We start from the raw sequence: 15611 nt of genomic DNA on the forward strand, positions 1-15611 counted from the left end.
TCTGAGTTTAATTTGAGCAAGGGTCACTGTATCCTACAGTGAAGTTATCTATATCCTTCTGCTAGGGGATAATGTGCTGCTTCTATTGAGTTTGAGAACACTATAAAACCTCCTCAATGAAGTCAATTTAAAAAAAGATCAGCCTAATCATCCACTTCAGGAAAACTGCAGCAAACAATTGGATAGGCAGCCCACTGAGTAACTAATTCATATGTAGGTCTTTTATACATTGTGCACATGGAAAATGAAATGGGCCCAAAATTGAACAGCAGAAATTTCATTTGGGAGATTACACACTGCTTTCAGCAATTCCTGACATGCTTACTACAAAATCTCATCTTCTAGAATCAGTATTCTTCACTGATGCTATATGTTTATAAATCATATAATATCATGTTGCATAAGAATTTAAAGAACAGATGGCCTAAAGGAGGATGCAAAAACACACAGTGGTTCTAAGCAGGCTGTGAAACATTATTAATAAACAATGACCAGCTCATGAGAAGTGCTGTAAAAGATACCATCAAGGATGTGTCAAACCTGAAAAGGAAGTGTCAGGTCATATAGCAAGAAAAAAGTATAACAGATGTGCAGCTTTAGAGGTGCATTTGTACATATGACATAAAAGAACTAGAAAAGGGCCTTGGGCACACTGGTTAACTTCTTTCCTGAAGAATTTATGTAAAGGCATGGATCACATGGAGTGTGAAGGGACTAAAGGATTGGGATCATTTTAGTGGAACAGCTAAATAAATGACATCATGTTTTCTCTGAGGTATCAAATTTTACTCAAGAAACTGGGCTAGGTGCTATGCATAGAAATGTGGAGAATTATATATTCCTAACCCCTTTTATTTGTACGGTGAGTTAATGACATCTCTTTGATGAAAAGGTAATCCCTAGAAATTTAGAACTAGAAGGAAAATTATTTTCAAATCTGACTCCTTCATTTTACAGATGAGGAAACTGAGACCAGAAGCATTGTATGATCTGTCGATGGGGAATGGCATCTATAAAATAAGAATAAAAATAAATTAGATATGTTCTAGTTTATAGAGAAGTAATACAGCAAATTTTAGTTTAAAAGTGATCATTCTGCTTTTTATAATACTAAATATTTTATATTTTATGTTAAATAGTTTTTATTTCCTTTTGGGGGGGAGTTAGGAGGAGAGCAAGTATTAGAGTTAAATTCCTTAAAATAAGGTCAGAATATTATTTGTTATCCCTGTAACATTGTCAATTCTGTATGCCAGATTTAATATTTAATATATTTTATTGAAAATCATTGAGAAAAACATTGAATTAAACAAAACGATGAACTTAGAGTTGAAATATTAAAAAGAATAATGGCCTATTTGCTTCCATATCTCCTTCTGATTGCTTTGAAATCATTTTTTTAATTTGCTTTACGACATTTAGATAGTAACGGATATTGTTGAAATATTCTGAACTTTTGAGGTCTATTTCATGGAGCACAACCATGCTTTCCCACAAAATATTCTTTGGTACATATCAGAGATACTATTGGTTGAATGGACCTTTGGTCTAACCCAATGGAACATTTTAAAAAACGTTCCTGTAGTGAGGGAGCTCTTTCTTACTTGTATGCTGACTTTTTTTCTGAAACTTCATTCCTAAGAATTGTAGAGCTGCTCACCCATTCTTATTTAATATTCCTTCAAAATCAAATGATTTCAATAAAATCCCTCCCTTGGCTACCTTTTTTAAAAAAAGGTTATCTAAACCCAATTCCTTTAGAATTTCCTTATGAGGTGTATTATCCAAACATTTAATCATCATTGCATGTTGCCTTCAAAAACTTTCGAAGTCTAAAGCCATGCCTACTTCATTTGTGAGGCCCATGTAGAACTTGAAATTCTAAAAAGTACTCTGTCAAACTTAAGAAGATGATTTGTTTTTATTTATTTTTGCTGTGCTTATGGAGTATGGTCCTATAAACACCATAATGTCACTAGGAAAGCTTCTTTTTCCAGTATTCTGTCATTTGGAAATCTCCATTAACAAGAACTGTTCTGCTTCTCCAGCACAAGGCCAACTGACTTTCATAGTGTTGACCTGGACGCACTGAAAGAGGTTGAAATACATTCTCAACCACAAAAGAAAGAGTAAATCAAGGACAGTTTGTTCTCAAGTGATGGTTAGGAGAAAAAAAAGTTCACTTCATTTCATCCCCTAGGGTCCTTGACAAGCAGCCTGCTCCCAAACAGTACCAAATGTTAGAAGAAGAAACAAACAAGACAAGAATTGATAACCCTTGGAGAGCAAGGGCCACATCCGAGCCTCATGTGTCACAATATAATGTATCATGAACTCACTTCTCAGTATGAAATGAAACACAGAACAATTTAATAAGGATGACTTTAGGTGATATAAGTCTTGTCAGAATCTTTGGGAGGGATTAATTTAGTGCAAATTCCATCATGTAGGCACACTGTGGGAGAGAGAGAGAGAGAGAGAGAGAGAGAGAGAGAGAGAGAGAGAGAGAGAGAGAGAGAGAGAGAGAGAGAACATTCTATTTCTGTCTGCCTTGGATGCTGGGTGATCACAAACCGAGACCACCCAATTCCACAGTCCCAAACAGGAGTCTGCTCCTGCTGACAGTCTTGTTTTTATGCCCCCGAAAGACAGCTTAGTTATCCTTGGTCCTGCCCTCTTACCAAAGCCTCTTGGAGCCCTATCTCCTTCCATTTAGCGTAGGGAAGCCCTGAGTCTGGCCCTCCTCCCCCTCTCCCGCATCCTCGCTCGGCTCCCCGGACTGCAGCTTCGCGATGCCCGCAGCGGGGTCCTGACCGCGCCGGAGGACGCCCGGGAAGCTGGGCGCTCTCGCTACGGCGCAGGCTCCGCTGCTCGGAGCAGGCGCGTCAGCCGCAGCTGGGCTTGGGCCATCAGGGGGAGAACTGCCCCCTTGGCTAGGCTCGCAGCCCAGCGAGGACCCCGGGCTGCCGTCTACTCCGCGGACGACGAGTGCACAGACCCCCTCACTTGCTCACTCCGCGCTTTCCGCTCACTGGGCCGGCTTGGACTAGGGGCGCTTTGGAGGTGAGTACCAGGGGTAACATTGCAAAGTGAGGGTTGGGGGCGGGGGGAGCAGGAAGGAGAAGAGCTTGTCTGGGCCGAGGACGCATGCGAGCTCCTTGGGTTTTAGGAACCGTGCTAAATAAACCGAGGGAAGGCTGGGGCAAGGAAAAAGGGTTAACTTCTTTGAGGGGAAGCAAGGACTGCGGTGTAGGGGTATAGGGGAGAAAGAAGCAGTAGGGCATCAGAGCCTGCAGAGCGAAGACATCGTATCTCTGTCACCTTCAGTGCCCTGCATTGCCTGGGGGGTGCTGATGGAGAGGGGCTGGGCACATTTGGAGATGGAAAGGGAGCGGGACTGAGGAATTGGAATGTAGGATATCCCAGCAGCAGTCTTTCTGCCAGTAAACCCCAGCAGGCATTATCGCTGGTTTTGGAAATGTTAGGGACTGGTAGCTGAAGGAAGAAAGCTCCCATTCCAACCTGCTGCATGTAGGGAGGTCCCCCACCCCACCCCGGGAATTAAAGTGAAGGAGGGACCTATTGGCATAGGTAAGGGTGTCATACAATGAACTAGTGCCCCTTCTAGAATGGGGGAAGGGAGTCATTAATGCTCTAGATGGCAACTGAGACCTTCCTGCAGTTGTCATGATAAGCCATGTCTACTGTAAAAGCAGCAAAGAAAAAGGCCTACTGGATTTCCCCTTGGGGAGCAGGCAAGAAAAAGACCCGGTGCTAAAGAAGACCATTTAAAATGTTGTTTCTGAGGGACCATGAAAACCTCTAAGGCAGAGAGGGAAGAATGTAATGACATTAAAGAAATTGGAATGCCTCTTTCACCCTTGGGAAGACAGTGAGGAAGCTGGTTATGGTACTGAAAGTGAAAGATGCAGAGACAAGAAGCTATCTTGATCTTTTTGAGGGGAAAATGTAACTCTGGTTTGCAGCATGAGAAATATTGTGTGTGATCAAGCATGTGACCCAGAATGGTTGGTGATCCACTGTTTCCTTTAATGTTACCTGTGACTACATGAACAATATTTTTTTATGATTTGTTTTAGTACTCTATGGCAAAGCCTTCCCCAGTTAATATCTTCCTTGGGAAAAGAAAACAACCCTTTTCTCCATTTAACACTTTAATAATCCAGTGCTTAACACAGTGCCTGGCACATAGTAGGTGTTTAATAAATTTTTATTGCTTGATATTGATTTTAATCTATATGTAGGAATCAGTTTTAGTGGAAGTACAATTTGAAACTACCCCAACAGTATTTTTTTCTTTTAACTTTACTGATATTTGTTAGAATTTTAAAATTGGCTAATAAAATTTCATACACATTTAGTGATTGCATTTCCCTTATGAGTCCTTCTGAATTCCATCTATTATATTTTTTCTCAATGTGACACCCTCATGAGAAGAGGTTAAATGGGCTGAAGATGAACATGTGGTAATTAAAATCAAATTTTAACTGAAGAGCTTTGAGCTCTAAAGATTTGAGAAGACAATAAACAGGTGCTTTTGTTACCAAAAAGGTACACTGGAATAGAAATTCAGGTATATGCCATTAACTTTACTAACGTAAACATTTTATTTTTTCTCTCACAGATCATTTTGGACTTTATTCAAGATGAAGTTCTTTTGGGGGATTCTCTTTCTTATTTTATTCTCCTTCTGGGTTGAAGAAGCCTATTCTAAAGAGAAGTCTTCCAAGAAAGGGAAAGGGAAAAAGAAGCAGTATCTGTGCCCATCGTATGTTGTTTATATTTTTATATGCAGAAACAAGCTGTGATTGTTTTTTTTTCAATCTCTAAAGGAAGCATATTGTAAATATGAAAGTTAATGCTTCCTATTAGGGGTTAAACATGTTTCTTTTATATTTAGAAGAAGTTAAGGAGAAGAGATAGTTAAGTGGGATGGTTAACTTCCATTGTTTAAAAAAATCCCCTCTAAATTAAATGCCATGAGCTTGTAAAATTTTAAAATTTCTTGTAAGACAGTAAAAAAAGCCTTCATAGCCTCTTTACTATGATTGGAAGCTTTTCATGGGTTACTGAAGCACTATGTTTCTTTAGAATATGCCAGAAAATAAGTCTGCTAAAGTTGGCCTGGATATCTGTGTAGGAGGAGTGTGTGTGTGTGTGTATGTATGTGTGTGTGTGTAAAGCACCTATCTATCTACATATATATCTGTACATGTATATATGTATATATATGTATGTATACACACAAATACATGTGGTATGTGTGTATGTGTGTGTGTGAGTGTGTGTGTGTGTGTGTGTGTGTGTGTGTAATGAATGAACATCTACTTAAGCAAAGAAATATCCATAGCTACCTTATTCATTTTGATGAATGGTACATATGTGTGTATATATGTATATGAAAAAATGCTGAAAAAATTGGTTAATGAGGTCATTTCCAAAACAGTGTGTGTTTTTTTTAAATCAATGACAGTATATAAATTTAAAGTGTCAAATGATTGAGGCACTGATTTGTGTTTCGGTGCTGACTATGTTTTAAAAATCTAGTATGATTTCCATAACTAGTGAATAGCATTGGATGTGTGTGTTTGTCTTTCATTGCCGAAGAAGGCCATGCCATTGGAGAAATAATGACATGATTTGCACTTGACTTTGTTTTTTGTGAATGAGGGAGTGCTGTGCAGGTCACCAGCCTCACTTCTCCTCCAGAGTCATCTGAATCCAGTGACCAGATATTCATCAGGATGACTGGAGATGACTCAGGATGAGGCAATTGGGGTTAAGTAACTTGCCCAAGGTCACACAGCTAATGAGTGTCAAGTGTCTGAGGTGAGATTTGAACTCAGGTCCTCCTGACTCCTGCACTAGTGCTCTATCCACTGCACCACCTAGCTGCCCCATAGCATTGGATAATGGCCTCCTGATGAAACTGCCTAAAAAATTCACTTCCATATAAGTGAAATAAAGATCTAGTAGCATAAACATAGACATAGACATCTGATAAACACAGACATCTAATAGGTAGCTCTGTAACCTGTATAGTAAAACTGTAATGAGAATTAAATTCTCATTAAGTATCAACTGATTACCAATTATGAATTTAAAATGCTCCATTTTTCTGCCATCAGCATTATATTATTCCTATGTCATCGCTTCTTGAAAACGTAGATCATTTTTATGTTGAATGTCTATAAGAGATGTTGGAGTCCTTTCTTTTAAAGTGTTCTGTGAGAGAAAGACTGCTTTTTGAAGGTAAAAGACATTAGGACTGCTTCTAGAATATGCATATATACACATATGTATTCATACACATTTTATGCATATATACAGGGTAAGTGTATATATGCTTTACATATTGTGTATGTGGAGAGAGAGAGAGAGAGACAGAGAGAGAGAGAGAGAGAGAGAGAGAGAGAGAGAGAGAGAGAGAGAGAGAGAGAGAGAGAGAGAGAGAGAGAGAGAGAGAGAGAGAGAGAGAGAGAGAGAGAGAGAGAGAGAGAGAAATAGAGAGAGAAAATAAATGTCTACAAATATTGGAATGATTTCACTTTCATTGTGTGGGGGGAAAAGCTTAATGCTAGGGACACTTCTCAATTGTTTAATACACACATCTACATATACACACATATATGTATATGTGTCTATATACACACATATTTCCCATGTCATGGTCAAACTCCAGAAGTCAAGAGTTCTTATTAGTCAGTCTCTGAATTCATATGTTTTTGAGTGATGTGCCATATGTTCAGGGAATTCTCTGTATCTGCATATCATATTGCCTTCCACTGTAGTTCAGTTCAACAAGTCAATAAGGATTTGTAATGTATTCCTACAATGTAATGTAAGTGTTTAGGATGCAAAGACAAAAACAAACAAACAAAGATATTCCCTATCTTCAAGAATTACTCATTCTAGAAGGGTAGACAATATGTATAAAAATGACTAAATACAAGGTAATTTGAGGAGGGGTTGAGCACTAATGAGGAGGAGATTCAAGAATTTCATAGGAGGTGACACCTAGGATGGGCCTTGATGGAAATTTGAATAAATTAAAAATGGGAGTTAAATGTACACAGTATTTCTTCTACTCTCTTTAGAACAGAAGAGAAACAAAGATTACAAGACACTGATAAACTACATAATCTTCAAATTCCTTGTCTGTACAGGGCACAAGGCAGTTTCTTCTTTAGAGAGCATTTTGGGAACCTTTCTTACCTTGGGTATGTTAATATTATTGCCAGGCCCTGTTGTATCATTAAGAAGGAAAATTGATTATATACTCTTATTGTGTGTGCTTACATTGTTTTATTCCTCCAAAGCAACTATCCTTTGAAAAGACTTATTTGAATTATTTCAGCAAATATTTAAAATGTGTAAAATGATGATTTCAGGGTACCATAGTCATTATATATGTTAATGATTTTTTTTTCACTTGATGGTAGTTCATTTGCAAGTGGTCAGTTTTCAGCACATTGTTCTAGTGAATTTTTCTCAGCAACCTTTAAAAATCTCTGATGGCCCTGAAATGGCTTACAATTACCATATTTGTGTTTTGGAGGATTGATTTGGTATGTATATATTTGTTATCCAAGTAAATAGTTACATAATTGCTTAGGAATTATGTCATATTGCAACATTCTATTTCATTTCAGCACACAACCATCTACTTTATATCACAACCAAAGGTAATTACTTATGTTAAGGAAATACAGCATCAGAATGAATACAGAATGAAATAGCCATGTTTTAGTAAATATGGAATCGTTCAACTTGAAATTTTGACAAATGACTTGACAAACTCTAAATTTAATATTTTAATACTTCAATATTTTAATCTTGTTTGTGACAATGGATATTTGAGGCCATGACTTATCCCTATACTTTGAAATGTTTTCGTGGGACTTATGATTATTCAAAATAATAAAAGGTGCCAGAGAGTTGCTGATTATCATTTGCAGAGTAAAATTTCATTCACAGAAATACTCATTTAAAAAAATAATGACTATATATAGGCATTGCTATAGAGTGACAGAGCTATGTGAATATTTTCCATAATTTGTATAACAAGATTGATATTTCACATTCTGGAGTCACTTGTTTTTACATTAACCATAGTGTTAAGGATGTCTCTGACTTCATTTTTTTTGAATACTTCTTGGGACTTAAGGGGACTCTCACTTTCTTAGGTTACGATTAAAGAAAATGTGTTTATTTGGTCCACATCACAAAATAAAGTTCCTTGATGTCATACATGTCATACTATTATTTTATGTGCTCTGGATGTGAAGAAAATACATCTTTGCTTCCATTAACCTCTAACTGAAGTGCATTTCCTTCATTTATCAGTGGAGGTAACAGAAATTATTCTAAGTCCATGGGCTTTACCAGATTGACAAAGGGATTCATCACACATACATACCCACAAAGATCAAGGACCCTATTAATGGGGGTAGAGATTTCACGCCTAATTTGTATTTTCCTTTAGGGAATACTATGATCACTTTGCTTATTTTGGTAGGATTAAATTGTAATTTTTGGGGGGTGGGGTGGGGAGAAGGAAATAGCTGAACCTGTGATTTTATTGTTAGAGATAATTCCCAGTAAGGAAACTCCCCCTACCACTGCAGATCAGCAACTATTCAATTTAACTTTTCAGAGAAGTGCCTGGGGTACAGAGAAGTTAAGTGACTTGCCCAGGCTCATACAACAGTTACCTGTCAGAGGCAGAATTTGAACCCAGGTCTTCCTGACTCCAGCTGTGGCATTCTATCCACCACACCATGCTGCCCGTCATCCTGTGAAATAGTGTAACAAACAGATGATTAAATAAATAATGAAATATAAAGACTTTACAGTATATTCTGTAAATTTGATAGATTTTTTTTGGACTTTTCAGTGAAGTACTAAGGCCAGTTGATTTGTTGTATTAGTAAAGAAAAACAGAACAAATGAAATTAAAAACATTTTACTTTAACTATTTTTAATTAATTAATTTTTAGTTTTCACTTCCACAAGATATTGAGTTCCAAATTTCCTCCCCATCTCTCCCCTCTGCCAACCCCAAGAGATCATGCATTCTGATTACTCCTTCCCTCAATCTGTCCTCCCATCTATCACACCCCTTCCTTCCCATATCCCCATCGTCTCTCTTTTCTTGAGGAGCAAGATAGATTTCCATACCCCATTACCTGTATTTCTTATTTCCCAGTTGCATATAAAACCAGTTTTTAACATTCATTTTTAAAACTTTGAGTTCCAACTACTCTCCTTTCCTTCCACCTCACCCATCCCCACTGAGAAGGGAAGCAATTCAATATAGATTATATATTTGTACACTTCCATAGTGTATATTATACACTTCCATAGCAGTCATATTATGGAAAACTAACTATATTTTCCTATTCCTCTTCAAAAGTGTTTACTTCTAATTACCCCCTCTTCCCATCTGCCCTCAATTCTATCATTTCCCCAACTCCCACTTATCCTTTTTCCTCAACTTTTCTGTAGCATAAGATAGATTTTCATACCAGATTGAATGTGCATGTTATTGCCTCATTAAGCCAAATGAGATGAGAGTAAGGTTCACTCTTTCCCTCTCACCTCACCACTCTTCCCCTCCATGGAAAAAGTTTTTCTTTCTTCTTTTATGTGAGAGATAATTAACTCCATTCTATTTCTCCCTTTCTCCTTCTCCCAATATATTCCTGTCTTCTTAATTTTACTTATTAGGTTTCATCTCTTCATATTCAACTCACCCTGTGCCCTCTGTCTATATGTATGTAATCCCTTCAACTACCCTAATACTGTGAAAAGTCTCAAGAGTTACACATGTAATCTTTCCATGTAGCACTATAAACAGTTCAACTTCAGTAAGTCTCTTATGATTTCTCTTTCATCTTTATCTTTTCATGCTTCTCTTGAGTCTTGTGTTTGAAGGTCAAATTTGCTATTTAGCTCTGATCTTTTCATCAAGAATGCTTGAAAGTTCCCTATTTCATTTAATGATCATTTTTCCTCTTAAGCATTATACTCAGTTTTAGTAGATGGGTGCTTCTTGATTTTAATCCTAGTTCCTGTGACCTCTGGAATATCATATTCCAAGCCCTCCAATCTCTTAATGTAGAAGCTTTGTTTTGTGTTGTCCTGATAGAATTTCCACAAAACTTGAATTGTTTCTTTCTGGCTGCTTGCAATATTTCTCCTTGACCTGGGAGCTCTCGAATTTGGCTACAATATTTCTAGCAGATTTCTTTTTGGGATCTGTTTCAGGAGGTGATTGGTGGGTTGTTTCCTTTTCTATTTTATCCTCTCATTCTAGAATATCAGGGCAGTTTTCCTTGATAATTTCTTGAAAGATGATGTCTAGGCTCTTTTTTTGATCATAGCTTTCAGGTAGTCCAATAATTTTTAAATTTTCTCTCCTGGATATATTTTCCAGGTTGTTTTTCCAGTGAAGTACTTCATATTGTCTGCTAGTTTTTCATTCCTTTGATTTTGTTTTATAATTTGATTTTTCATAAAGTTATTAGCTTCCATCTGCTCCATTCTAATCTTTAAGGAATTATTTTCTTCAGTAGTTTTTGGACCTCCTTTTCCATCTGACCAATTCTTTTTTTTAAGTTGTTCTTCTCCTCATTGGATTTTTGGATCTCTTTTGGCATTTGGTTTAGTCTATTTTTAAAAGTATTATTTTCTTTAGCATTTTTTGGTCCCATTTAGCAAGCAGTTGACTTGTTTTTCATGAATTTCTTGCATCACTCTCATTTCTCTTCCCAATTTTTGCTCTACTTCTCTTACTTTATTTTCAAAATTATTTTTGAACTCTTCCATGGCCTGAGATCAATTCATATTTTTTGTGGAAGCTTTAGACGTAGGAGCTTTGACTTGATTCTTCTGTTTGCATATTTTGGTCTTCCTTGTCACCAAAGATTCTATAGCCTGATTATTTTTCTGGTTTTTAATCAGTTCCCCAGCCATTTGCTTGAACTTTGAGCTCTTTGTCAAGGTAGTTCTCTGCCTCCAGTGGGGATGGGGGCGTACTGTCATTCACTCGATTCCTCCACAATCTGTGGGCCTCGAGCTCCAGAAATAGCCCCTGCTGCTGCTGCAACTACTATGTGTTCCTCTACCCTTCTGCCACCCTAGGGCTGGAGCTAAACCACTTTGCTCTCTTACACAGGCCAGACAGGTTTTTTTCCACTGACATTTCAATTTGTCCTTGGCGGTTTGGGGTTGTGAAGTCTGGAAACTGCCACAAGTGCCAGAGATTCAGTCTCCTGAGGCCTGCTCAGGTCCTATCTGTGCCTGTGTGGCCCATGCTGGACTGTACTCTGCTCCCAGCATGGCATAATAGATGCTTCCCATCATCCTTCCAGGCTCTCTTGGGCTGGAGATATGCTTCACTCCACCATTCTGTGGGTTCTGTCTAAGAAATTGTTTGGAGTCATTTTGACAGATATTTAGCTGAGCTTGGTGGGGAGAGCTCTAGCAGGTCTCTACTTTCGCTCCACCATCTTGCTGTGCCCCCACTTTGATTAACTATTGCAAAGGTAGTAAACTGGGGAGGAAAACCTATTAAAGGCTCTACACAAAAATTATATGGGTTACCTAAATTCAAGTCTGTAATATTAGTGTTGATTTTGATATAAATCACATATCTTTACCAAATAAGAAGAAAACATTTTCTTTCAGTGTTCTAGTTTTGATCTTGTATCCCATTTAGCTCACAATTACCTCAACCATTTGGCAGGGTAGGTAATAGTCCCCTAATTTTACACATGTTGATGTTGAATCTCAGATGTTAAGTAATTTTCCTAAAAATCATATTACTACTAAATGGAGAGTTGAATCATGAAATAAATGCCAGTCTTCTTTCTCTTGCTTCAATGTCCTTTCTATCACATTGCCTCTTCTATGTGAGCTCATCCTCTGAAACAAGAATTCTTTCACTTCAGGCAAGACTCATTGGCACCATACTTCATTGTTTTCAACAAAGATCCTAAAAAAGTATTGGTTTATGACACATGAATATTTTTTGACTATGTGAATTTGAAATTACTTGCCTAAACTAAGCCCTAAAGATTTATAAAATTGAAGAATGACAAATGATATGAATTTGGCTTTGAAATTCAGACAACCTTAAATTAGCCAGTGAAGAACTCAGGGTTAAAGATATAGAGCATTCATGTAATGTTCTTGGTTTTTTTTTGAATAGTTATCTTTTTTTGAAAGTTCTCCTTAGAAAGGAAGAAGACCAAATGTATCTGGGGACTATTCACTCAAACTTGCATATAATATACTACAAGCCCAGTGATTTTTCTCCAGAATGCTCCCTGTAATGTTCAAAAGTAATCACAGTGAACCATTTAAGGAATTATAACATATATCCTCGCTTCAGTGAAAGTCACAATAACATTTCAAATTTTATTCTGGACACGTGACTGTGGAATGTTACCTCCCTCTTGGCAAACAGTCTTTTATCCAGTTTTGTAATAGTTCTTGCTTTAAGATTGCATTTGTTTAAAATTTTAATTGTATTTTCTAGGTATGGGGAAAAAAGGTATGATTCTCACTTTTTTTTTTTGGTTTTTTTAAATAATTAATTTAACTTTTAACATTCATTTTCACAAAATTTTGGGTTCCACATTTTCTCCCTTTTTGTCCCCTCCCCCTAACCCCAAAACACCGAGCATTCTAATTGCCCCTATCACCAATCTTCTCTTTCTTCTATCATCCCTCTCTGCCCTTGTCTCCATCTTCTCCTTTGTCCTGTAGGGCCAAATAGCTTTCTATACCCCTTTACTTGTATTTCTTATTTCCTAGTGGCAAGAACAGTACTGGACAGCTGTTCCTAAAACTTTGAGTTCCAACTTCTTTTCCTCTCTCCCTCCCCACCCCTTCCCTTTGGAAGGCAAGCAATTCAATATAGGCCAAATCTGTGTAGTTGTGCAAATGACTTCCATAATAGTGGTGTTGTATAAGACTAACTATATTTCCCTTCCTCGTCTCCTGCCCCACATTGCTTCTTTTCTCTCTTTTTATCCTGTCCCTCCCCATGAGTGTTGACCTCAAATTGCTCCCTCCTCCCCATGCCCTCCCTTCCATCATCCCCCCCCACCTGGCTTATCCCCTTCTCCCCCACTTTCCTGTATTGTAAGATAGGTTTTCATACCAAAATGAGTGTGCATTTTATTCCTTCCTTTAGTGGAATGTGATGAGAGTAAACTTCATGTTTTTCTCTCACCTCCCCTCTTTTTCCCTCCACTAATAAGTCTTTTTCTTGCCTCTTTTGTGAGAGATAATTTGCCCCATTCCATTTCTCCCTTTCTCCTCCCAATATATTTCTCTCTCACTGCTTGATTTCATTTTTTTAAGATATGAGCCCATCCTCTTCAATTCACTCTGTGCACTCTGTCTCTATGTGTGTGTGCATGTGCATGTGCATGTGTGTGTGTGTGTGTGTGTGTGTGTATGTGTGTGTAATCCCACTCAGTACCCAGATATTGCATAGTTTCAAGAGTTAGAAATATTGTCTTTCCATGTAGGAATGTAAACAGTTCAACTTTAGTAAAGTCCCTTAAGACTTCTCTTTGCTGTTTACCTTTTCATGAGTCTCTTCATTCTTGTGTTTGAAAGTCAAATTTTCTTTTCAGCTCTGGTCTTTTCATCAAGAATACTTGAAAGTCCTCTATTTCATTGAAAGACCAATTTTTCTCCTGAAGTATTATACTCAGTTTTGCTGGGTAGGTGATTCTTGGTTTTAGTCCTAGTTCCTTTGACTTCTGGAATATCCTATTCCACACCCTTCATTCCCTTATTGTGGAAGCTGCTAGATCTTGTGTTGTCCTGATTGTATTTCCACAGTACTTGAATTGTTTCTTTCTAGCTGCTTGCAATATTTTCTCCTTGACCTGGGAACTCTGGAATTTGGCCACAATGTTCCTAGGAGTTTCTCTGTTTGGATCTCTTTCAGGAGGTGATCTGTGGATTCCTTGAATTCTTATTTTGCCCTCTGGTTCTAGAATCTCAGGGCAGTTTTCCTTGATAATTTCATGAAAGATGATGTCTAGGCTCTTTTTTTGATCATGGCTTTCAGGTAGGCTCATAATTTTTAAATTGTCTCTCCTGGATCTATTTTCCAGGTCAGTTGTTTTTCCAATGAGATATTTCACATTATCCTCCATTTTTTCATTCTTTTGGTTTTGTTTTGTGATTTCTTGCTTTCTCATAAAGTCATTATCCTCCATCTGTTCCATTCTAATTTTGAAAGAACTATTTTCTTCAGTGAGCTTTTGAACCTCCTTTTCCATTTGGCTAATTCTGCTTTTGAAAGTATTTTTCTCCTCATTGGCTTTTTGAACCTCTTTTGCCAATTGAGTTAGCCTATTTTTCAAGGTGTTATTTTCTTCAGCATTTTTTTGGGTCTCCTTTAGCAAGGTGTTTACTTGTTTTTCATGTTTTGCTTGCATGTCTCTCATTTCTCTTCCCAGTTTTTCCTCCACCTCTCTAACTTGATTTTCAAAATCCTTTTTGAGCTCTTGCATGGCCTGAGCCCATTGAGTGGGCTGGGATACAGAAGCCTTGACTGCTGTGTCTTTCCTTGATGGTAAGCATTGTTCTTCCTCATCAGAAAGGAAGGGAGGAAATACCTGTTCACCAAGAAAGTAGTCTTGTATAGTCTTATTTTTTTTCCCTTTTCTGGGCATTTTCCCAGCCAGTGACTTGACTTCTGGATATTCTCTTCACACTCACCTCCAGATCTAGGTAGCCAGTGCTTGGGGTCTGAGATTCAAATGCTGCTTCCCAGCCTCAGGGCTTTTGGTGGGGGCAGGGCTGCTATTCAATGTGAGATCAAGTTCTGGTGCTCGGGTGGGAGCAGGGCCATGTCACAAGGCTCAGTTCCCTCAGGGGCTTTATGCAGAGACCTTCATCAATGGATCTGGGCTCCTGCCTGCTTGGGGAGCCCAGGTCTGCTCCTGCCTCCGCTGCTGCCTCCCAAGGGGGCCTGAGTTATGGGGGCAACCCACTCCCCTCTAGACCCACCAAAGAGACCCTCTCACTGACCCTTGTCCCCTGTGGGTGGAGGGACCCACCCTGCCGCTGGAGATTCCATCCCTGAAGCCTGCTCAGATCCACTCTTCTTTGTCCCACGCGGCCAAGGCAGGGCTGGGCTTGGCTCTGGGTCTGCAGTTCGAAGCACCTTTTGCTAGAGGTTTTCTGGGCTCTCTGGAGCAGAAATCTCATTGGCTCCTTTGTTCTGTGGCTTCTGCTGCTCCAGGATTTGTTCGGACTTCTTTTTTACAGATATTTTATGGGCTGTGGGTTTGAAGCTGGTGTATGTGTGTCTTTCTACTCCTCCATCTTGGCTCTGCCCCTGATTCTCACTTTTTAAGGATTTCTAAAATTACAGCTGATGAAGAGCTTTCCAAATTAATTTTCAAATCTATAATTTTTGCGTTTTTCTTTTTAAGTCTTGAAGATACATAATCTTTCTCAGTAGTTTGAAAAGCAGGAGAAAACATCTTTCTCATCTATTTAATAGTATTAATGGCTTCCATTCTTATAGTACTTTGAAGTTTGCAAAGTGATTT

At 38.2% G+C, this 15611-nt stretch overlaps 1 protein-coding gene across 1 annotated transcript in view; it reads left to right on the forward strand.

The window, feature by feature from the left end:
• The first annotated feature begins 2544 nt into the window (after positions 1 to 2544).
• The window catches only part of GLRB (glycine receptor beta), a 152931-nt gene continuing 139864 nt past the window's right edge, over positions 2545 to 15611 (forward strand). The window contains exons 1-2 of the mRNA XM_072621352.1: positions 2545 to 3063; positions 4646 to 4789. Of these exons, the coding sequence (XP_072477453.1) occupies positions 4668 to 4789 (122 nt within the window). The 5' untranslated portion in view covers positions 2545 to 3063; positions 4646 to 4667. The remainder of the gene's footprint in view (positions 3064 to 4645; positions 4790 to 15611) is intronic.

The sequence above is a fragment of the Notamacropus eugenii genome, chromosome 6 (genome assembly GCF_028372415.1).
Source record: "Notamacropus eugenii isolate mMacEug1 chromosome 6, mMacEug1.pri_v2, whole genome shotgun sequence".
NCBI lineage: Eukaryota > Metazoa > Chordata > Mammalia > Diprotodontia > Macropodidae > Notamacropus > Notamacropus eugenii.